The sequence below is a fragment of the Danio rerio genome, chromosome 7, assembly GCF_049306965.1.
Source record: "Danio rerio strain Tuebingen ecotype United States chromosome 7, GRCz12tu, whole genome shotgun sequence".
In the NCBI taxonomy this organism is placed as follows: Eukaryota; Metazoa; Chordata; class Actinopteri; order Cypriniformes; family Danionidae; genus Danio; species Danio rerio.
In genome coordinates this window covers 54223607-54248401 of record NC_133182.1, presented here as the reverse complement: position 1 = coordinate 54248401, position 24795 = coordinate 54223607, and the positions used below count along the sequence as shown (strand labels likewise).

Genomic DNA, 24795 nt, shown 5'->3' with positions numbered 1-24795 from the left:
ACGCGGCGTGGCCGGCTTGTAAAGTGCAGCCTTTGAATGGAAGCGTGGCGGATTAACAGCTTTGCTGCACTTCTTTCCTTACTTCTGCTGGACACGAGCATTCACCATGAGCTCAGTGTTTCCACTCCTCACGTGTATTAAAGTGTCCACCACTGGAAAGCTGAGAATGGAGACAGGAAGTTCTGACAACTCCCCCGCTTTCATTTTAGAGAAAAAATACATTCCAGCTTAATTGTCAGTCAGTGAATGCGCGAGTAAATAATATATGAGATCATTTTGTTCCATTGAAACCAAATTCAGGAGAATGCTGCGCCATGGTTATTTAACATTTCTGTTGCTCCCTGGTGTTTTAATATTATCATAATTCATTAGATTTAAACTGTTTGCTGATTATGATCAGTTTTATAAGTACAGCCCTCATATATACTGCACTCTTGATTTGCTGTGTGAGGAAAAACAATTGTTTCAGGCTGAATAATTGCTTTATTTAAGCTGTTAAAAGTATTAATTAATTTCTTTCTTTCTTTCTTTCTTTCTTTCTTTCTTTCTAAATATGTACCTCAGTTAACACAGTATAGGGATCAGGGGACAGAATATAATAAAAAAATCAAATATTCTTTAAAAAAATATATATTAAATTAAAACTAAATCAATGTTATTTTATTTTATGTCGCTATGTTAAGGTTGTGTTGGTGGGCATTCTTTTGATGGAGTTGTGAATCTGTGTTTTGGACAGGTATGGATGAAAGGACGAGCCAAGCATCATGGGCCTCAGGTGGCCAGTCCAGCCCGTCCTTTGAGTCCTCCAGGGTAAGACTGGTCTTGCTTCACCTCACTGCACTTCACTTGCCACACACACACACACACACACACACACACACACACACACACCTACAAAAACTCACCAGATAAAGTGAAGACTCTGGTAGGGCTCTTTTCCATTACACCAGTTCAGATATTTGTTCTCAGCTAAATGAAACATTACTACTTATTTGTTCACTGGATATACACTACCTAACAAAAATGTTGTTGCCTATTCAAGTTTTAGGAAAAACAAATAATGACTTCTAGTTGATCATTTGGTATAAGAAGTGACTTTTATGAAAGGCAAAGGCCTTTAGATTTTTATTTTTCCAAAATAATATATATTCATACGTTTGGTATGTAATGGGCAGACCAAACGTCTTGATACCTCGACTGCTGATATTGGCATCCACTCTGCAGACCTCTCACATGCCCTTATACGGAATGTAACCCTAAACCATGACTTTTCCTTCACCAGACTTGACTGATTTCTAAATCTTTGTCCATGCGGATTCCAGTAGGTTTTCTGCAGTATTTGTGGTGATTTAGATGATTCATCTGAAAAATCTACCTTCTGCCACTTTTACAAATGATTAACTAGAAGTACAACTTACAACTGGCATCGATGACAAGACTTTTGTCAGGCATATTATATTATGTGTATATTAACATAATGCCACTATTGATTTGATTATATAACCTTCATGCAAAAATAAAGTAGAAAGAAATCTCTTGCATGGTTTCCGCTACATTCATTCTTTCATGGCGGGGCGCCACACCAAAATTCATCCCGCCAAGACTACATTACAGCATCTCATTCAAAACATTCAGTAATTTATTTATTTTTTATTAGCGGGTTATAATTGCACCAAAACAAATTAAAAGGTAAGTGAATTATAACAGCACAAACTTTTTTGTAACCGTAGTAGTGCTGTGCGTTATTTGTTTAACTCTTTAAGGTTAAATGCTGACTGACTGTCTGACAGGTGGTGATGCGTGAGGCCAGCAGACACGACGTACCTTTCAGTTAAGATGAACACAATTTCCATAATTATGCTTTATAGATAAAGGTCTATGGTTCTGCATATAATGACTTTATCTTGCTGGAATTTATAGCCGTTTTACTTTGCTTCAGGACGGATTAATACCACTCTGTAGTTCTATTGGAGACATTCATAAATATTCCTAGCCAATCTAATAAATGTTTGGAGACTCTCATTACATAAACGCACTAAATCGCACTTCAGCAGCATTTATATGAGAGCGCACAAGAAAATGCACTTGAGTAGCGTATATTTAAGGGCATGCAAGAAGTTTTGTGCACAGCAGAGGAAATTGGCGCACAAGCAAACCGATTTGCATGCACATATTACATTAATGTGATCTCAACTATACTGCACTCACCACTTTTGACATTGAAATACCGCCGTAGGTAGTTGGTATATCTATGTAAAAAAAGACCTCTTGCCACAGCTGTAAAAAATCCTAGAAGAAACAGAAGACTTGTGTTCTTTTTGGGCCGCAATTATTTGATCAAAAATAATGCAAAAAAGTTATATTGTGAAAAATCATTGCTATTTGAAGTAATTACTTGCTTTCTTAAAGTATTTTAACATTTTAATAATGTCTCCTGCTGGAAATATCGTTTCAGTGTCACATGATGCTTCAAAATCGAAATTTGCTGGTTTGTTGATTACAGACTTGTTCATATATCAGTGCTGAAAACAGTTGTACGGCTCTGTATGTTTAAAAATGTCATGTTTAAAAATAGGCGGCACGATGGCTCAGTGGTTATCATGGTCGCCTCACAGCAAGAAGGTTGCTGGTTCATATCCCGGGTGGGCCAGTTGGCATTTCTGTATGGAGTTTGCATGTTGTCCCCTTGTTGGCGTGGGTTTCTTCTGGGTGCACCGGTTTCCCCCCCAGTCTAAACACATGAGTGTATGAGTGTATGAGAGTGTGTGTGTAAGTGTGTAAGTGTGTAAGTGTGTAAGTGTGTGTGTGTGTGTGTGTGTGTGTGTGTGTGTGTGTGTGTGTGTGTGTGTGTGTGTGTGTGTGTGTGTGTGTTTTGTGTGCATGTGTGCGTGCATGTGTGTGTGTGTGTTTGTGAATATGGGTTGTGGCTGAAAGGGTATCTGCTGTATACCAGAATAGTTGGTGGTTCTAAGTCAAAGGAAATGAATGAATGAATGAATGTTAAAAAGTAACAGTGCTTACTTGAAATACACTTGGAATCATTATAATTACATTGACTCTTGATCCCTTTATTGCACAGAATAATTTTTTTATATAAAAAAGGTTTGAATGACCTCAAACTGCCTCACAGCAAAAAGGTCACTGGTTCGAGCCTCGACCGGGTCAGTTGGCGTTTTTGTGTAAAGTTTGCATGTTCTCCCCATGTTCGTGTGAGTTTCCTCTGGGTGCTCTAGTTTCCCCCTCAGTCTAAACACAAGCGCTATAGGTGAATTGGGTAGGCTAATTGTCCATAGTTGTATGTGTGTGAATAAGAGTGTATGGGGGTTTCCCAGTGATGGGTTGCAGTTGGAAGGGCATCTGCTGTGTAAAACATATGCTGGTGACCTCAGATTAATAAAGGTACTAACCCAAAAAGAAAATGAATGAATGAATGACCTTAAATTTTTAAATAGTAGAGAATTTAATTATAATACGTAAGGTCATTTTACAAGATGTTTACATTTTCATTTTGTTTGGAAATTTATAATGAACTAACTCATTGAAATGTATAGTGTAATTTTTTATTTTCAATTTTATTACATTTTTATTATAAATCTTATTACAAAACTACAGCATCTCGCAGGGAAGGGGACACTTTCAGATTTAGTAAATAGCAATTTTTATATCTAATGACATGTCAATATTGAAATGAATCCACTCACAAGCAAGTTCTTGTGTTTCCTCCCCATTTCCTCAGAGACAATTAGCAAAAATCTTTTCTTAAATGTTTCTTTTTGACTACTAAAAAGTATTACGAGCTGCTGTTCAGCAAAGAAAATATCGTGGTTTTGTCCTTCAGCGCAAAAAAAAGGAAATGTTATTGTTTTTTCCACTTTGTTAGAAGAGACCGTTGAAAGTGCACATGCAGCCTACTTGACGTTGTGATTATATTAGTAGCGTTATTGACAAATAACAAATTGTATACGCTTCTTCCAGGCTTGCCATGTTTGAATGAACACAGTTGGTGCAGGAAGCGTTGATGCATTTCAGACATACCATAAACCCAGATTGATTTTCATGCATGCAAATGAAATCCACTTCATCACAGAAAAAAGAAATCAGCAGAGATTGTGATTTTTATTTTACACTCAGACATATAGTATGGAGTGGTGAGGATCTCTCGCTTCCTATTTGTTTGTTTTGTCTTTTCCACGGTGGTGTGTTCAGGGTGCCCTGTATGAATTTCATTTCATGTCAATCTCCTGTCACTTCCTATCAGAAATCAGTCAAATGTCAGAGGCTCTCACACCACATTGTCTTGTTTATTTCCGATGCCCTTCCCCTCCGCACTTCTACAGGCGATGGCTATGCCGCCGGCCTGATTTGAATTATAAGACGGAGACGCATGCGATATCTTTGCTCTAGGTGAATGGAAATTAGTGCTTGTGACATTGCTGGGGATGGGATCAGCAGACAGCTGTTTGCACCTTTGTACAATGTGTGTTCACACACACACACACACACACACACACACACACACACGCACACACACATTACTCACACGTGCATCAGATGTGCACACAATCAAAGTGTTTAACTGGACTGAAACTCTGTGTGTGTCTGAGCACTCGGGTTTTCTAAAAAAAAGAAATAAACATGTGTCATTTCTGAAACATTTGACATGTAATTTATACATTCCAAATTATTGAAAAATTAAATCAGCACTTATTCATGCAAATGGCTATATTTTTACTATTTATGTCTGGTAACTAATCCATGCCAATAGCTTCATTGTATATTTGAGGCTAAGGAATTTTAAGATCTCATTTGATGCTGTTAAGATTGGGTTAGTTTAATATTTTATTATTAATGGTGCACTTAAATCACGACTGATTTTATGGAGTTTTTAATTACTCATCACAAAAATCTAAGTCATTGTATTGTCTCAACTTATTTTAAGGGACAATTCCTGCTATTAACCAGTGATGGGAATATTATGATATAAATAAACTCCGTTACTAAACGGCAAAACAAGAAATCAAATGAATTTCTGTTTGCCCCGTTACAATGGCGTTGTCATTACTGACAATAAAATGCATGTTACTAGAATTGAGAACACTGAAGTGGTTTTGATGCAAGCAGCATCTCTTTCAACCAGGGCCGGAGTGGGACTTCTTTTTAGCCCTGGAGTTTTAAGCCTTTAGGCTGGCCCACTTCAGTTGACGACTGATTTTAATATTAAAGTGTTTATTGTTTTCTGATGTGACACTGAAGACTGGAGTCATGTCTGCTAAAAATGTTTTTTTTTTTTTTTATAAAATTGTTTTTACTGTATTTTTGATCATATGACAGCAGCACTGTTAACCATAAAATAATTCATCCAAAAGAATGTTTAAATTGTACAGACCCAGTCATTTGAGAGGTGGCACATGTAATGGAAGGGACTTGTTAAATCACTGCATTATATACTGGACATTCTGAACTGTGTAAGAACAGCTTTGCAGATTGATTTAATTTTCTTTTTACATGAGTTTGGATGTCAGCAGCACTCAGACCACCACTGTTGTTTTACTTGGAAATTTGTAAAAGATCTAAATGTGTAATGATTGTGTGCTGGGCAATGCAACAAAGAATTTTTGTTTAGTTACAGCCAAGGTCAAACGAAAGGAAGAAAAGCACTGTAAAAAAATAATATTCTGCAATCACAGCCGCTCCTATCCTGACAGGATTAGATTTCTCAGAGGACTTCAGAGTTAGACGAAAACCAGCAGGTAATTTGCTTCATCGTTTTTACAGAGTAAGAAAAACACAGACGTCTTCAATTCAGACACAATTAAAGTAACATAGTCTGTGTATGAAATGGTTATGTCATTTGAAGGCGGGAATGTAACGTTTTGCCCAGATTTTAAGCGTGGATATTATTTACATTAGACTTAAAACAGCTTGTATGACTTGAAATGTGGTTTATTTATTTTAGTAAGTTAAATTAATATAAAACATATGATGTCATGACTTATTGATTTATATAACTATTAAATATATATAATTTTTTATTTTTTTATTCTGTTACCATTTTAAAATATGAAGACATTTACAAGTGTTAAACAGGGCTTAGAGACTTTCCCATAATTGCACTGAGAATCAACTATCGATTCCAAAGTTTGAAATTGGTTCAGAAAAAGGAATCAACTCTTTTCAGTTTCATTCATTCATTCATTTTTCTTCAGCTTAGTCTCTATTTCTGTGGTTGCCACAGCAGAATAAACTATTCCAGTATATGTTTTACACAGTGGAAGGCTTTAAAGCTGCAACCCAGTACTGTATTCACATACACAATCATATGCTCTATGCCCAATTTAGTTAGTCCAATTAACTTATAGCACATGTCTTTGGACTGGGGGGTGTAACCGGAGGGCTCAGAGGAAACCCATGCAAACACGGGGAGAACATGCAAGCTCCACACAGATGTCTCTTGGCCTAGCCTGGACTTGAACCAGCAACCTTCTTGTGACTAACCACTGAGCCACTGTGCCGCTGTGCTAATCAGATTCACTCCCTTCAATAAATTGGTTCAAATAACTATATCCGTGGTCCACTTACCATTCATTTCAAATAGCTAGTTATGGTATATCATGCTAAAATATCTAAATAATAAACTACGCAAATGTGTACTGCTGACTATTACCTTTAAATTGTTTGTAATGGTGTTTATCTAACTTTTAACTTAATTTCCACACCTGGTCTTTGTTTAGGCCTGCACCATAATGAAAAAAACCTACCATTGTGATATGTAGTTTTCTTCTATATGAATATATCACTATATGACTTAAGTAGCTATTTGGAAAGATTTCCAAAGTTTTAAGCTCCACTATGAATACATAAAAAGATAGCATATGCATAACGTGAAGGGAATTTTCTTATTCTTGTTTTAAATAAAGGGATTTAGTAAAGAATAGTGCTAAAATACGGTCATTGCTGTAACCAAAAGTCAACACACATCTGAATGACTGAAGGAGTGCAAATAGAGGACTTCTACTACCCAAAATCATAAGCAATAGCAAAAATACAATTTATTTGAAAACATACAGTATCATACTTACAGACATCACCTTTTTGGAAGGAACACAATGTACTGTATAACTGCAGGTTAACTATGTTTATATGCTGCCCACCCTATTCACAACTCTTTAACATTTTTGATTTTGACTGTACTATAATAACGAGCATAAAGCTCTATACAAGTACACTTGAATTGAATAAACTGCACTCTTATAAACCGCTCAAATATACAGTTTGCTGTTTGTATTTGACAGTTGTGTGCATGAATTTTAGAATATGTTAGAGCAGCATGTATTGCTATAAAGTCTGTGTGCTTGATTGAGCTTTCCTTTAGCTTTTTTATTATTGGCAGGGTTTAAGACTAAAGAATCATAACAGCAGTGAGTAATCCATTCTCGCAATCAAGTACATCGATTTCAGAACTTTGAACTGGAATCCCAAAATTTCAAATTCGTACAGCTCTACTGTTAAAGCAAACTTCTTGTTATTAATGGCATTGCAACAGCTTCCATTGCTGATGGCCAGCAACAAAGTTAGGAGGCCATTGTCTGAGGTTTGATATTATCGTAAGAATCAAGCACACCCTTTTGTGGTTTCCCCTTAAAATAAGCCTTAAGAGCTTCAAAAGAGCTGCAGCCGGTTTGCTGTGGGGTACCCGCTAAAGATTTAATCAGCGTCTTCATCCATCACATTACTTTTTCACAGCCTTGTTGCACTCAGATCTCCTATCAGATATCTAAAAGAGGCTATGGCTTTTCTGTATTTTTCTGTTACCTGCAAAGAACACGGGATCCCATCGACTAACATTTCACTTGTTCTCCCGCACTTGTTCTCAAATTGTGAAGCATTTTAAGCAGGATTTTTTTTCCTTCAGACGAGCGACTCGCTGGCTGTGTTCTTCCTCTCTGTACTCGTGTGATTAGTGGACTGTGAACAGACTGGAGCACCAGCTAGCTGACCTTGGCCCACAGCCAGGCATCACATCCTGGGCAGCCGTGGCTTCAGGCCTCCCATCTGACAGCCCAAGCCGCATGCACCACCTCTGCCGTGCACCCCGCTGTCCCACAGTGCCTCGCTCCCGTCCATCATGCCACTATCACCCGTCCCCAATGCCTTTAAACGGGACCAGGGCGTTCACCTGGGACGTCAAGGAGCATCTGAGAGATGTTTCTGCAAACGCAGTGCTGGTTTGCATGCTAAAGCAGCTGCGTGGACGGTATTTAGACCAGTATAACCATTCACCGTTGACAGCTAGAACATGCACAACAATCAGTTCAGTTAGAGATCATGAGGCAGCAGTGATTGATGATCTAATGGTCTCACAGATCTATTCATCTTCACATCCACTGTCCTTTTCTGACACCCCGGCAGCTGTCACTGGGCAGCCTTAAAAGGCCATGGAGGACAATAGAAATGATAAAGAGGTTAAAGGGGGAGTTCAACATTTAAAATGCTGTCATCAATTACTTTTGAACCTATAAGCACGTTTCACCTATTGTGGATTGTTCTTAGCACCTACCTTATATTTAATAATGTGCTTATATACAGTTGAAGTCAGAATTATTAGCCCTCCTGTTTATTTTTCCCCCAATTTCTGTCTAACAGAGAGAAGATTTTTTTCAACACATTTCTAAACGTAATAGTTTTAATAACTCATTTTTAATAGCTGATTTATTTTATCTTTGTCATGATGACAGTACATAATATTTGACTAGATTAAAGATTAGCTTAAAGTGATATTTAAAGGCATAACTAGGTTAATTAGGTTTACTAGGCAAATTAGGGTAATTAGGCAAGTTATTGTATTATGATGGTTTGTTCTGTAGACTATCGGAAAAAATATAGCTTAAAGGGGTAAATAATTTTGACCTTAAAGTTATTTAAAAAAAAATTCAAAACTGATTATATTCTAGCTGAAATGAAACAAATAAGACTTTCTCCAGAAGAAAAAAATATTATCAAACTTACTGTGAAAGTTTTTGGGAAATATTTAAAAAAGAAAAAAAAATTCAAAGTTGGGCAAGTAATTGTGACTTCAACTGTGTATATAAGTAAAAGCCAATTTGATCTGTTTACAATATAAAGCGAAGCAGACTTCAATTTAGGTCTGTGTGCTATGACAGTATAAATCACGTCAAAAATATAAAGAAAACATGCATGGATTAAAACATTAAAATCATGACAACAGGCAAACAAGTATAAAATATTTGTGCTAATTGACAAACATTTAACATAGTTTCAGTACAATTTCTTACTTTCTTATTAAAATTTGATTTCAGTATTGCGATAAAAAACTACATCTTTACTGTAAAATAAAATATCCAACATCTAATATTGTGAAAAACTGCTTAATTTGTATGGATAAACTTTTTGAGCTCAACTTTAATGATCTCGGCGTAAAGTCTAAATTGCATGGTGCAAATGCAGTAAGGGTGTGTTCGGATTCACTTTTGCTATTTTAAGGACAAAAAAAATCTTAACTTTCCCTTTATTTTTACGCTTTGCTTCTTTACTTTCGTGAAAACGGTGTTGTACGCACTACACTGAAGATATCCATTAGCTATTAGCATATTTAATTTTGATTGTTAAGCGCAAAGATTGGTTATATCTGCACACACACCCTATTCGTATGTAATAATAATAACATAATAATAATAATAACATCATACAAAAGCAAATTGTCATGAATAAACTGAAAAAAGCCCCCTGAGGTGAAGAAGGCATGGAGGCAGTGGTTTTTATATTTATGTAAAAAATAATAATTGTATTTCTTTAATTTTGTTTTCATACAGTATGTAAAGCTATTTGTGTATTGCTGTACGTCCTGTGTGTTTTAAGCAATGTGTAAAGCCGTCTTTCCACTGCACACGACATTTGGACATGACTGTCGGAATACACCCCCTTGTGGCAGCCGCACAGTATTTTCAGTGTTGTCGTGCACCACAGGGGAGAACGGTGTCCGAAATAAAGGAGGGCAAAAGCAAGAGCCTTTATTCTCTGTGCGTTTACATAGTTTGACGGATGAATAATTACTAGACACTCATAGACCGCTAAAATATTGGAGGGAATGTGGAGACAACATTAAAAATATATATTTTATTACTTCCTTACTTGCATTTATGAACAGAAAAGTTTATATATATATATATATATATATATATATATATATATATATATATATATATATATATAGACTTTTTATAATTTAAAAAAATAACAAAATAAACCTTTAATATTTCTCATCTCGCGCGCACGGATCTGCTTGGACAACACTGGAGTACATCATATCCGGTCGGCAGGTCGCATAAGGTCAAGTTGCAGGAGTTCAAATATTTCAACGCATCCACAGCTCAATTCGGATCTGAATTTTCCGCATACGGAGATGAACTCAACGATGCTCCCGGACTGCTCTCCATTGGAAATGAATGACTTTCGGTCTGTTGCTTGTCATTTGTCGTGTGCAGTGGAAAGGAGGCTTAAGCATTTTGGACTTGTATAGGGGAATAACTAACATGCTCTGCACTGGACTTGCTTTTAGTTGGTCAATGGCGCGGTATATTTCAGTTCCTCAAAATAGCAACGCACCAACAATGCGCCCTAACACACCTCCTTTTTAGACTAGCATACCCATGAATCCACAGAGTGCTGCAAAGGATTAGCAATTTAAACAACATGGTGCAAAATGTGATAATCAGGGTTGCGCTGGTTTGGAAATAGCAACTACTGTAATAGCGCCAAATGCATCTTTCGCCTTATTGCGCTGGGTGTATGATAGGACCCTTAGAGTCTTAAATGTTTTGTAAAAACTGACTTTCACTGGATACAGAACTCTTTCAGGTTTCATTTAAAATACCTTCATTTGTGTTCCTAAGCTGAATAAAAGTCTTTTGTGTTGTGTATGTAACTGATTCCAGAATCAGTTTTGGGTGAACTATCCCTTTAATTGTATTTCTGCATGCATCTGTGAGCTATCCTTTAGTCAGAAAGCTTACTAAATCATGCTTACCAAATTGCTGGGGAGGACGGTGCAGTTCGGGGGCTTGTTTTCACTTGCCATCCCCCCACCCACTGTGTCTCTTCAGGGGAGAAGCTATTAGTCAGGCAGTTCATAGCGTTATTAACCCAAACGGCAGGGACACGACAGGGAACCTCTCCGTATCGATTCTGCCCCACACAACACTCCACCACCTTTGAAATTACTCAATCATAATCCGTTTGGAAAACAGGAGTAAGAAAAAGAAGAAAAATGCATATTTTAATTGTCCGGGATGCATATATTTTTGAAAGCAGAGAAGGAAAAGCCCACAGTAATGGACAGCCGGCAGCTGTGGGCCCCTCAGGAGAGAGTTAATATGGTTTGGGGGAAACATTTAACTGTAGCGCCAGGCAGATTTTCACCGGCTCCAGGATTAACGCAGCCACAGAGTATCCTTTATTGGGGGGGACTCCGAGTTTTAAAGGCCCACACTGTGACCGATATTTAGACCTAAGCCCCCCAAAGCTGATAACGGTCATGAAAGGGCAGACCTCAGCTGCCGAGAAGAGAGAACCCGACTTATTTATTCTACTTTTTAAGTACAAGCAGGCTTTCGGCATAAAGACGTGATCTGTGTCAAGCTCTAGCAAACACGTCACTTCATCATCAGTTTTATGTCATTTTGGATGCATCGTACCACCATTTTACATGCACAAATCCTCACCAGTGCTAGCAGTTTATTTTAACAGTGCACACTGCAGGAAATTCTGATCATGAATGAAGAGATTGTCAAACAAAACCAAAACGTTGCCTAGCAACCGCATTTACAATCATGCTAGAAACTTCAAGCTGCATTTCTTCTAAAGATGCTAATTGTGACTGATCTTAATAATAAGCAAAACACAATGTAAGCTATACACCAATCGTTAGTATTGCTTAGAGATCTTAGGAAAGTAATGTCTGTATTACTATCGTTATATCAGATCCCAGTGTGCTAACATTAAAGGGAATGAGGCGGAAAAAAAAACATGTTAATGTGACGTGAATTTTGTTGATAAATGCAAATCGCTCATTTTCTGTTGTTGTTTGTGCCTCATTAACTTTATTACAATTACACAATCCCAGCACAAGCGCTGTCATCTCTTCGGGGCTTTTGTTTGCCCTTTTAATGAAATTCATCAAAGACTTTGAAGAAAGTGTTTTTTAATGAGGAGAGTAGAGAAGTATTGATCGTTTCGGGGGACAGTTGACCAGTCGTGCTCCCCTCTTTCCCCCAGTAATTAGAAGAGTGTCATAGCACTCAATTAGCAGGTCCGGCTAATAATGTGTTTAATGCTGTGATCTCTTTCCCCCAGGGGTTTGCAGACTCTCATTATGCTGATCACTTGAGTGACAGTCGATTAGTGTCCCATGAAGGATTGTCCCCAACACCTTTCATGAGCTCCAGCATAATGGGTGAGTATCCAAGGTGATTCTGACCCCGTCTCTCTTTCGCACCCGTCTTTCTGTCATCAATCCATTTAGCAAAGTGTGGACCGATCAGCCACTTCTTCTCTTAGAAAGCAGTCACCCCAGGAAGTGATAGAAATGGGTGAGGGTGTTTGTGCACTGTATATACGCTGCATTTATTTATACTGCATGCATGTGGACAGTAAAAGCAATATTAAAATAGTGTACTCAAAAATTAATTTAGGATTGTTTGTTGAAAGACGTCAAGAACTATTGATCAGTAATATTGTGAGATATTAAAAATTATTATTTTATTAATTTTAATCCTTTTTTCCTAGTAAATACAGTGCATCCGTAAATTATTCATAGAGCATCACTTTTTCCACATTTGTTTATGTTACAGCCTTGTTCTAAAATGGATTCAATTAATTTATTTCCTCAAAATTCTACACACAATATCTCATAATGACAATGTGAAAAAAGAGTTTTTTTGAAATTGTTGCAAATTTATTAAAAATAAAATACCTAAAAAAATCACATGTGCATAAGTATTCACAGCCTTTGCTTATTACTTTGTTGATGCACATTTGGCAGCAATTACAGCCTCAAGTCTTTTTGAATATGATGCCACAAGCTTGGCACACCTGTCTTTGGGAATTTTTGCCCATTCCTCTTTGCAGTACCTCTCAAGCTCTATGAGGTTGGATGGGAAGCGACAGTGTACAGCAATTTTTAGATCTCTCCACAGATATTCAATAGGATTTAGATCAGGGCTCTGCCAGGGCCACTCAAGGACATTCACCGAGTTGTTGTGAAGCCACTCCACTGATATTCTGGAGCTCAGACAGAGTGACCATCAGGTTATTGATCACCTCCCTGACTAAGGCCCTTCCCCCCTATCACTCAGCTTAGATGGCTGGCCAGCTCTAGGAAGAGTCCTGGTGGTTCCAAGCATCTTCCACTTACGTATGATGGAGGCCACTGTGCTCATTGGAACTTTCAGAGCAAAATAATTTTTTTCTGTAACCTTCCCCAATCCTGTCTCAGAGGTCTACAGACAATTCCTTTGTCTTCATGCTTGGTTTGTGCTTTGACTTGCACTGTCAACATTGGGACCTTACATTGACATGTGTATGCCTTTTTAAATCATGTCCAGTCAACTGTATTTACCACAGGTGAACTCCAATTAAGCTGGAAACAGAATGTACCTGAGCTCAATTTAAAGCTTCACGGCAAAAGCTGGGAATACTTCTGTACATGTGATTTTTCTGTTTTTTTTTTTTTTTTTGATACATTTGCAATTTGCATTTTTTTCATGTTGTCATTATGGGGTACTTTGTGTAGAATTTTGAGAAAATAAATGAATTTACTTTCTTTTGGAATAAGGCTGTAACATAAAAAAATGTGGAAAACTATCGCTACATGCTATCAATACTTTCTGGATGCATTGTATAATAGTAAAGCTGACGTTTCAGTATCATTACTTAAGTGTCTTCATTTTTTCAACATATAGAGTTTAGATACAAAACATCTAAATCCCATCTGAAATTTCCTCCTAAAATGAGCATTTTTCTCAGCCCCTTATGTTTATGTTAATTTATTTCACTTTAAAATCAATGGAAAAGTATGCTTCGCTATAAAAGTAAAATGCTAATTTTGAAAGAAAAATATCTAACGGAATTTAGAGGTTTTTGCATCTGATCTCTTCATATGTTGACACGTTTTTACTCCTATCACAATTTATTTACTCTAATTTTAAACTCTAATTAGTTTATTTAATATCAATTTAGGAAAGTAATACATATAAAAGTAATAATTTCCCAAATGGTTCTATGTAACTTCGGTAAATATATATTTAAATTGTTAGTATCATTATGTGAAAATAACAATCCTGAGATGAGATAGACATGAAAGTCATGCTGTTCAGTGAGTAACCACTGATTCACTGAAGAATGTGATAGAATGATTCACACACATTTGTCACAGTATTTTTCATACATTCGTTAATTAGTCATTTGTTCACGAATTGACTGTAACCAGTAATATTACATGAATCAAATTAATTAGCATGTTATATGATCGCATATTATAAATACATACATAAATAAGGCTTTTTTTCTTCTATCACATCTGTCCCCAATTTCTGAATCTTCCTGTGGTGTGACTGTCTTCAGGAGTTGACCCTCCCCCAGGGTGGAAGTCACACCATCAGTACAGTTTTCCATCACAAAAGACTGTCTTCTAGCAAGCAGAAAAGCCAGCGGCTTGTTCCAGTGGCACACTGCATTTTTCACAGAGGAAAGTGAGAAAGGAAGGGAGAGAGCGAAAGAGAGAAAAGTAGGGGTTTTATTGGTGGTAGTGAAACAAACAGATGGGCCAAAGATCATTTTACACACACACACACACACACACACACACACACACACACACACACACACACACACACACACACACACACACACACACACACACACACACAGAAACCCTCTCAGTCACGGCTCTCTCAAATCTCTCTCGTCCTTCCGATAGAGGTGTATGAAACTCTACTAAACTTGCTCCACTTCCTCTTTTGCTTCCAAAAATGTTTCAGATAATTTTCCATCGGTATCAGTTTGTGAGTTTGTGCTTGTTTGGCCCCTTGTTTTGTTTGCTGACTCCACAGACACAAAGCATAATACACATTATTCAGCATCAAGATGACGTGCAGTGCAGATTCTGGAAATTGCACACGCTCATTTCTGTTGTGTAATTTTGGAACATGTTGATGTTGTGGATAATTTTATCATTGTGAAGCGAATGTTTTACTGCACGTATTACTGCTGCGTCTGCAACGAGTTACACCAATATTTCACAGCACATTCTCCTTTCTAATCTCAAGGGTGTCAGACTTTTTCATGACAGTCAAGGATGGTATGCCTTATTTATTTTATGAATGTTCAACGACTTAAGCACCTTTAGTGGGATGCTCTTAGATATTTATCGGGCTTAATGGCTCGATTGGGGTCACAATAGGCTAGTTATCCCTTCAGCGTGATTGATGGATGTTGTTAGATTTGAGGTCTCGGTGTCTGCCGCTATTGTGATGTGCACGCACATGACAGCTTTATGGGCTGCTGAACCCCGCTTCTTTGTAGCATCACCCTGGAGACCGGTTGCCATGTAAGGTGGCAAGTTTTACGGATGGGTGCTGCTGCACGAAGCCCACCGAAACGAAATGTTATCTCCCTGCCAATTGATCTGTGCTCGTGTACGTGCGGAGGTAGGGAGGATGTTTGGTTTTCCTCTGTCCTGTTGATGCAGCACTAATTATGCCTATAAGTAGCAAAATATGGAAATGATCTGGAACAATGATGTGTCAGGGAATTAGGCAATCTGATTGCACGGCTAAATTGCCTGCGCTATCTTGCTGGGATTGGACGAGAAGACCGAGTCTTATCAAATTGAATTTCAGCAGTAATATCTGGGATTTACATGGAATTACCCATTCCGGAGCAACCTCATTAAATCATCTCTGAAAGGTTATTACTCACCAATGAAAAAGGCAGAGCCGGAATGTGAATGTAATACAATTAAGCATTACCATCACACAAATGGCATTTCTGAGGGAACCCTGGCCCTATGAGTTACTCGTGGGTTTATGTGACCCATATTTTGGTTTCCTGCATGTGCGTTTAAAAACAGAGCCGTGGTAATCTAAGTGGATTATCTCAAGACAAATCCTCGCGGTCTGCAGTTTCTTGAAGGAAGTAGCGGTCGTAGGCTGCCGCTTGTTTGTTTACCTTTTCAGACTGCTCTCGCCTGATAAAACCTACTTGACACATGAAACAAAACATAGCTTCATTTCAACGATATAATCGTGTAACCTTGTTTGTGCCATTACTAAGAAAGGCGTCCGATTTGCTTTTATAAACCATTATCCCATTAAGCGGTTTAATTTGAATGCTTCATTTAGTAGACTTAAATATGCCTGTGGGGGCTGCATGCGTTGACCTGGTTCCACGCGCTCTCTAAGTGAAGTATGACATGTTGAGAGCAGCTTGGGGTTACCTGGGGTCGTCTATTGTGTATGATAATGAACTTGTTTCAGTTTATAGAGCTAGGCAGATGGCTGGTAATGACTGTTTATTTGACATAACATTTTAATTAGAGTAACCGCTGCTTGTTCTGAATAATGGAGATCCATTTTAAAGGTCACACTCTGTTCTGCTGCGTTTGTAATGGATTTAAGCTCGTGTAGAACTATGTATTAGATGTTGGAAGCAGAGTTGGATGCGTGTCCGCCTTTTCTGTGCATTTCCTGTGAGCTTTGTGTTTGAATGGATAGTTCTTTCGCTTTGTTGCATCATCCTCCTATATGGTGCATTTGGACTCTAGGGATGGGTGTGTGTGTGTGTGTGTGTGTGTGTGTGTGTGTGTGTGTGTGTGTGTGTGTGTGTGTGTGTGTGTGTGTGTGTGTGTGTGTGTGTGTGTGTGTGTGTGTGTGTGTGTGTGTGTGTGTGTGTGTGTGTGTGTGTGTGTGTGTGTGTGTGTGTGTGTGTGTGTGTGTGTGTGTGTGTGTGTGTGTGTGTGTGTGTGTGTGTGTGTGTGTGTGTGTGTGTGTGTGTGTGTGTGTGTGTGTGTGTGTGTGTGTGTGTGTGTGTGTGTGTGTGTGTGTGTGTGTGTGTGTGTGTGTGTGTGTGTGTGTGTGTGTGTGTGTGTGTGTGTGTGTGTGTGTGTGTGTGTGTGTGTGTGTGTGTGTGTGTGTGTGTGTGTGTGTGTAAGTGTCTGACTGTGTGTGTGCTTGAAGAAACTGATGGGAGTCTCAGTGTCAAGGTCAGAGGTCAGTCAGTAAGCGCTGCACGTGCCGGAGCCCTGGTCCAATCCTCTTATCCAGCATGCTTCTCGATCTGCACGTGGCACTCACACTGTGGCTAAAACCTTTCTGCGTTGTACACAATCCTCTGATGTAGCAGCGGATGACAGTAAAGCATAATCGCACATTTTGTCTGTTGTGACGCTATTATTGTGACGTTAGGAAAATGTCATATCATTATTATAGTGACCATAATTATTATGATTATCAATATTAACTTGCTTTTGAATAAATTACCTGAAAATGTACAAAAATATATGTTACACACACATATTTGGGCATGGGACACTTTTCAAAGTATACCACAGTTTGGAAAAGTCAAGGTTTTAAAAGCAATCAAATTATCTGCTATACATATGGTATGGCTTACATATAGTATATGTAAGATTTTTATTTATTTATTTTTTAATGTTTTTTAGGACAACAGTATCTCCAGCAGAAAAGATATTCAAAGATGCTGTTTTAAATTGTAAAGAAATCAGTGTTTTTGAAACTAATAAATACAGCAGAGGTCAATGATTGATTTTGATTATTTAGCCTGACATGTTTACTGCTCTAAAATATTATAAATGTTTCTCAAAATAAAATATAGTGTGTTCAAAGGGAGAAAAACGTTTTTGTTTTTTTACAAAGATATTTAGAAAGAGCATATTTTAGAGCAGTAATCATAATACTGTCAAACCATGATATTTTTATCCAAGGTTATCATATCGTCAGAATCTTATACCGGCCTATGCCTACACATATTGTTGTGATAACCTAAACATGAATGCTTTTTGGATTTACTTGATTTAATGATATAATTTCATGTACATTTTGTTAATAGGTATTGTTTGTTGAACCTGAAAAACAGATTCACAGGGATCCATGTTTAGGTTGTTTTTCACAAATTTGCATAAAGCTGCTTCATAAAAGCCGATAAGAGTTGTGATGAAAATATATAATCACAATTTAATTTGCAAGTTAAGTCAACCTTCAGCTTTGTATTCTCAATAGTAAGCAGGACACTTTAAATGAAGTGAATATAACATTAACTATCTAAACACTACTTTAACTCTTTACACAATAAACAAGAAGAACAAATAATATTTGAGATTGAGAAAATTGTGTTTAACCAACCAGTTTGTGTTTGAGGCACTTCATCTGAAATGTTATTCGTACTGGTTTATTTTGTAGAGAACTGACCAACAAAAGTACATTAAAATTAAGACTTTGTACCAAAAAAAATTTGTTCCAAAAATTTTATTTTCCAACAAAAATATATAAATTGCTTTTTTTTTTGTACGTCCCCATCCACTACACAACTGTGCAGTGTTTGTTCCACTCCATGGAAAGTACGGATTTAATAAATGCTCCACTTTAGGCCTTACAAACCTCTGTCATATATAATGGTTATATTTTTTTATAAACTTTCATTCATTCATTCATTCATTCATTCATTGAACTGCCAACTTATCCAGCATATGTTCTACACAGCGGATACACTTCCAGCTGCAACACTTATACAGTACAGACAATTTAGTCTACCCAATTCACCTGTACCACATGCCTTTGGACTGTGGGGGAAACTGAAGCACCCAGAGGAAACCCAAGCGAACGTGTAAACTCCACACAGAAATGCCAGCTGACCCAGCCGAGACTCGAACCAGCGACCTTCTTGCTGTGAGGTGACAGCACTACCTACTGTGCCACCGCGTCACCTTTTATTCACTTATTTATACAAAATTACTATAGGCTATAGTAGCCTATAACTACTTTAATTAAATAAGCCCATATATAACTAAATAAGTCTCTATATACAGTATGACTCTCTGTATAAATAGCATTTGCATTGCAGCCTTTCACAATTAGCATTTAACAGTTAGTCGTAATGTTACAGGGTTTATCATGAATTAATAATCAATCTCAGTTTTATTATGAAAAAAAAAATAGCAATAAAAATATTATGGGGTGTCATGGTGGCGCAGTCGGTAGCACAATCACCTTAAAGCAAGAAGGTCACTAGTCGAACCTTGGGTGGGTCAGTTGGCATTTCTGTGTGGAGTTTGCATGTTCTCCTCTTGTTAGTGTGGGTTTCCTTTTGGTGCTCCGGTTTCCGCCACATTCCAAAGATATGCGTTATAGGTGAATTGGGTATGCTAAATTGGCCATAGTGTATGAGTGAATGTGTGTATAGATGATTCGCAGTGATGGGTTGCAGCTGAAAGGGCCTCAGCTATGTAAAACGTGCTGAATAGGTCGGCAGTTCATTCCGCTGTGGCGACCCCAGATTAATAAAGGGACTAAGCCGAAAAGAAAATGAATCAATAAATAAAAAATATTATGAATCATAATGAAAATTTGAAATGATAATACTAATCGTAAAAAAATGACAGTTGTTTACCTTGAAACCATTAATCGTGACAACACTAATATAAATTCAGTTCTGCAAAGCATAAATTATTTGCGTTCCATATTCAGAAGCCTAAGCATAATTTGTACCACAATTAAACCCTATAATAAATTTGCAATAGCATCGATCAGCCAACTGTAAAGCAAAGCCTGTGCGTGTGTCCACTTGTAATGTGAAGCTGGAGCGTGTTGCATAATGATGACTCTGTGTTGAAGTTTGAAGCAATATTTAATAAGGCTTAATGCAGCTTTAGATTAAGCAGAAATCTGCATGCACATAGAGAATCCTGCTTCTTCAGCGCAGCCAGTATTTACTGGTCAAACAGATTACCATCACAAAAGACAAATTAGTTTAGTACTTTGTTGACATTCCAAACTCTGTGGGTAACAGTTGGCACAGACAGAGCTGGCCTGGCTTTGACTTGATGAAACGCTCTACAACAAAACACGCTACATGAGTTTTAAATTGAAAGCTCACGGGGAGAAATGCCGCAATCAGTTGTACATGTGTTTTTATGTAAACTTTCTGAAATTTAAGGTGAAGCTTTGTTGCTCTTAAGCTCAGGGGAAGCTTGTGATTTGTGTTTGATGGGAATAATGCACATGGATGGACTCAGGAAGCTGTGTTTCCTGGCAAAATGCTCACCTCCTCTGGTCTGTAAGGTCATGCTCATTTCCAGTGAAGCTTTTCCCCCCAAATGCATTGCGCTAAATGGTCATCAAACCAACTCCATGGAAGTCTGCAGAATTAGAAAGCACATGATTCAGAAAGATACATTTAGATTCACATTAGATACATTACAAATTCACATTTGATCAGTTCTTGATTTCCAAAAACTCAAACTCGTGACTATTTTGAGTTATTACAAAGCTCTTCATCATTTTGAGTTCATGTGCATTTTACTTTTTAGCAATGAAGGTCTTTTACTTTTAGAAAAAAATTACAATTTTCACTGCAGCCAAAACCATTGTCTAATTGGAGATTTAGGAATTCACTGGCATATAAATGACATTTAAGCTAGCAGACATAGACTGAAACCCACTGAGTCTTTAAATTTGACACGAAACGGGCTGCAGGATATTTGGAGAAAAAAATTCCTACAAAAATATGTAGTGGCGGCGCAGTAGATAGTGCTGTCGCCTCACAGCAAGAAGGGCGCTGGTTCGAGTCTCGACTGGGTCAGTTGGTGTTTCTATGTGGAGTTTGCATGTTCACCCTGCGTTTGCGTGGGCTTCCTCTGGGTGCTCCGGTTTCCTCCACAGTCCAAAGACATGCAGTACAGGTCAATTGGGTAGGCTAAATTGTCCATAGTGTATGTATGTGTGTATGGGTTTCCCAGTGATGGGTTGCGGCTGAAATTGCATCCGCTGCATAAAACATATGCTGGATAAGTTGGCGGTTGGTTCCGCTGTGGCGACCACAGATTAATAAAGAGACTACGCTGAAAAGAAAATAAATGAATGCAATATGTTTTGATATATGTTGCAATATGAGTGTAATATCAGATGGTTTGAATAGCTCTATTTTGGAAGATTTCATTTATTTAGATCAAAAGAGATAATTAAACCTTTTTCTATGCAGTGCATCGGCATAAAATATAATAAATTACAAGCACATATAAATACGAAAGACCAAAAATAAATGCCACTATGGTTTTCTGGTAATCAAGTACAATGAAATGTAAAATAACATGGTCATCGTTGTGGAAATCATTTTTAAAATAATAATAGCTTCAACTTTTTATTTCTAATAGACAATCTAATTTTGCAATGTGACTATTACGGATACACACCTTGGCTGTTTCTTAATTCCAAAAACGCAGAGAACTGACTCGCTCTTGTGGAGGTTGGTCTTGCCAAGTTACCTCAGAAGAACAAACTCGGGAGACCGCGAGAACAGAGAATGTGTCCTGTAAGAAATGAGAAGCTGAATTCTTTCCTGATTCCTGATGGTCACATGATCTTCACGCGTTTTTAATAGAAATTTTTTTAAACTTTACAGCATTCATACAACGATTTATTGTTTCTTCCCTTTTCAATATACATACTATGCCTAAAGACTTTACAAATTTACTTTGCACAATACAAATAAAACTAATTTCAAAATTAATTTCAGCAAATAAACACCCTTAATGTGTTAATGCTTTTATTTAAATTTTCAAGATTGTTTACTTTTACTGTTTCATTTAAGGAAACTCCTGAGATAAATATGTAATGCATCTGAACTTTAATACCAAATCTATATAAAATGCTGCATTTCCCACCTCTTTTATTCAGCCGCATTGACTTTGAAGACTTCTCAAGCGTGTTTTCGGTGCATCTGTGCGTCCTCGATACCAAGAACACATCCATGAACTTTCACGTCTCCTCCGTTCTTGCGGTCTTAAGTTTTGAAACTGAACTTTGGCAATTGATGATGACGTTACACGAGGAAGCAAGAACGCTGAAGAATGCATATTGAGAAACAGCCCATGTTATATTGATGCTTCAACAATATATTGTTCAGCCCTACTTTTAATTATTTTGAACCCTAACTATTTTGTACAGTAAATACATTTGAATGATATTTTCTGTACTACATACGTTTTAATAAATATGTCACTAACTGTTGTTCTTGTGAAGCAAATCTTTTATCTAATGGCATGTACTGGATGTATCTAATCATTTAGGCCCTGCTTACTTTTAGTGTTAACCTGAGCTTTCAGTGATTTGATCACAAGTTGTCAGCTGTCACACATTATTATTTCCAACTCTCCATTAAAGGGATAGTTCACCCAAAACTGAGCACATCCTTTCCTCACCACTCACTTTTCATAAACATATTTGTACTTCTTTATGAGTGTTTCCAAACCTCTACGAGTTTCTTTTTTCTTGTTGAACCTAAAGGAAGATATTTTGAACAATGATTGCATCCTGTAACCATTCACTTTCAGGATATTTGTTTTTCCTACTATGGAAGTTGATTTCTTACATTCTTCAAAATATGTTCTTTTATGTTCAACAAGAAAACTTATAAAGCTTTGGAAGTTTAAGTGGTGGGTAAATGAACTTTTTAACATGCATTCAAATCCTTCTCTTGTGACTCATTGTGTTTGTATTTCACTTAGAGCCTTCAATCTTACTTTTGTTTTCACATCACTTATGTCATCATAACCCTATGTTACATAGCTTACAAGCAAGTAAGAAGGCAAGCAAACAAAAAAGGCATGGATGACAACTACAATTGTGATCAGGATCTGCACTCAAAAAATAAACAAGATTTTTGATGCTTGTTCAAACTGCTTTTTTAACAACACAACTCTTGATGTTTTTGGGACAACTTAATTGTTTGAATGATAAAATTGTTAATTGTTTGAATGTTGAACATTTTTCTAACCCTCAAGTGGTTTCAAAACTTAGAGTTTCTTTATTCTGTTGAATACCTGAAATCATGTAACCATTGACTTCCATAATAGGAAAAACAAATACTATGGAAGTCAGTGGTTACAGATTTACAGATTTCTTCAAAATATCTTCTTTTGTGTTCAACAGAAAAAAAGAAAGTCAAACAGCTTTGGAACCAGTGAAGGGTGAGTAAATGATGACAGCATTTACATTTTTTTGGGTGAATTATAATTTTTTTTTTAATTATCTGAATGTACCTGACCACATTTACATTATGTACACAATCTGATAACTCTAAAAGTAGTCAAAAGTGGACATACTCAAAACATTTTAGAACCTCTTGTCTATACAACTGTATTATCATTGTCCATGAAAAATAATCATAAGTCTAGGTTAGAACAAGGCATTGGTCAACTTTAACCCTGTCCTGCTCCTTATAAACAAAAGTAAGCTCACATTCACATTTGCATTTATCTGATTGATGGATGACTAGTGCTGGGATATACGCTCACAAGCCACTTTATTAGATACACCTTACTAGTATTGGGTTGGACCCCCTTTTGACTTCAGAACTGCCTTAATCCTTCGTGGCATAGATTAAACAAGTTACTGAGATATTCCTCAGAGTTTTTGGTCCATACTGACATGATAGCATCACGCAGTTGCTGCAGATCTGTTGGCTTCACATTAATGATGTAAATCTTCCATTCCACCACAACCCAAAGGTGCTCTATTGGATTGAGTCTGGTGGCTGTGGAGACCATTTTAGTACAGTGAACTCATTGTCATGTTCAAGAAACCAGTCTGAGATGATTCACGCTTTATGACATAGCATGTTATCCTGCTTGAAGTAGCCAATAGAAGATGGGTAAACTGTGGTCATAAAGGGATGGAACAATATTCAGGTAGGCTGTGGCATTGACATGATGCTCAGTTGGAACTAATGGGCCCAAAGTGTGCCAAGAAAATATCCCCCACACCATTACACCTCCACCACCGTCTGGCACCAACAACCATGCCATGTTCAAAGTCACTTAAATCCTCCTTCTTTGCCATTCTGATGCTCGGTTTGAACTGCAGCAGATCATCTTGACCATGTCTACATGGCTAAATGCATTGAGTTTCTGCCATGCGATAGGCTGGTTAGAAAATTGCGTTGACAAGTCGGTAGACAGGTGTACCTAATAAAGTGATATAAATAAGAATAAAAATGTAGGAAAAACTTGTCAGTGACCTTTAGTGCTAAGCTACTTTTCATAATGACCTCCCTTTACCTCAACCAGTCAAGCGCCCTCCTCCTGTAATTACATTCATCTATCGCATTTGTCTTCTTTTTGCTTTGATTTTTTTTTTCTCCCATAACGTCTCCTGGTTTTATTTCAAGATGACATTGATTGGATGTTTGACTTCACACACTCGGAGATGAAAGTTTGGGAAGAGAGAGAGAGAGAGAGAGAGCAAGATCAGGACACTGAAGTTACACTCTCACTGTGGAATTCTGGATTTCTGCTTTCAGTCACACTGATGGCTGAGCATCAAAGAGAACACACAAAATATTACAAGGACATTTCCGGACTTCCTCGTATCAGAGAAATTCTCTTTTTGCCGTTCCATTCGCAAGGCACTCATGAAAGATTTCAGCTGGTTTAGATTAGTTCGTTTTATTTAATTAGCATAAGCGAATGTGTATGTGTGTGCTTATGTG

At 37.4% G+C, this 24795-nt stretch overlaps 1 protein-coding gene across 8 annotated transcripts in view; it reads left to right on the top strand.

Moving 5' to 3' along the window:
- Positions 1-24795, top strand: part of tcf12 (transcription factor 12) — a 200702-nt gene that overhangs the window by 66446 nt on the left and 109461 nt on the right. For all 8 annotated transcript variants that reach the window (XM_073906392.1, XM_005166511.5, XM_073906391.1 and 5 more), the window contains exons 4-5: positions 737-810; positions 12370-12469. In XM_073906392.1, coding sequence (XP_073762493.1) covers positions 737-810; positions 12370-12469 — 174 coding nt within the window. The remainder of the gene's footprint in view (positions 1-736; positions 811-12369; positions 12470-24795) is intronic.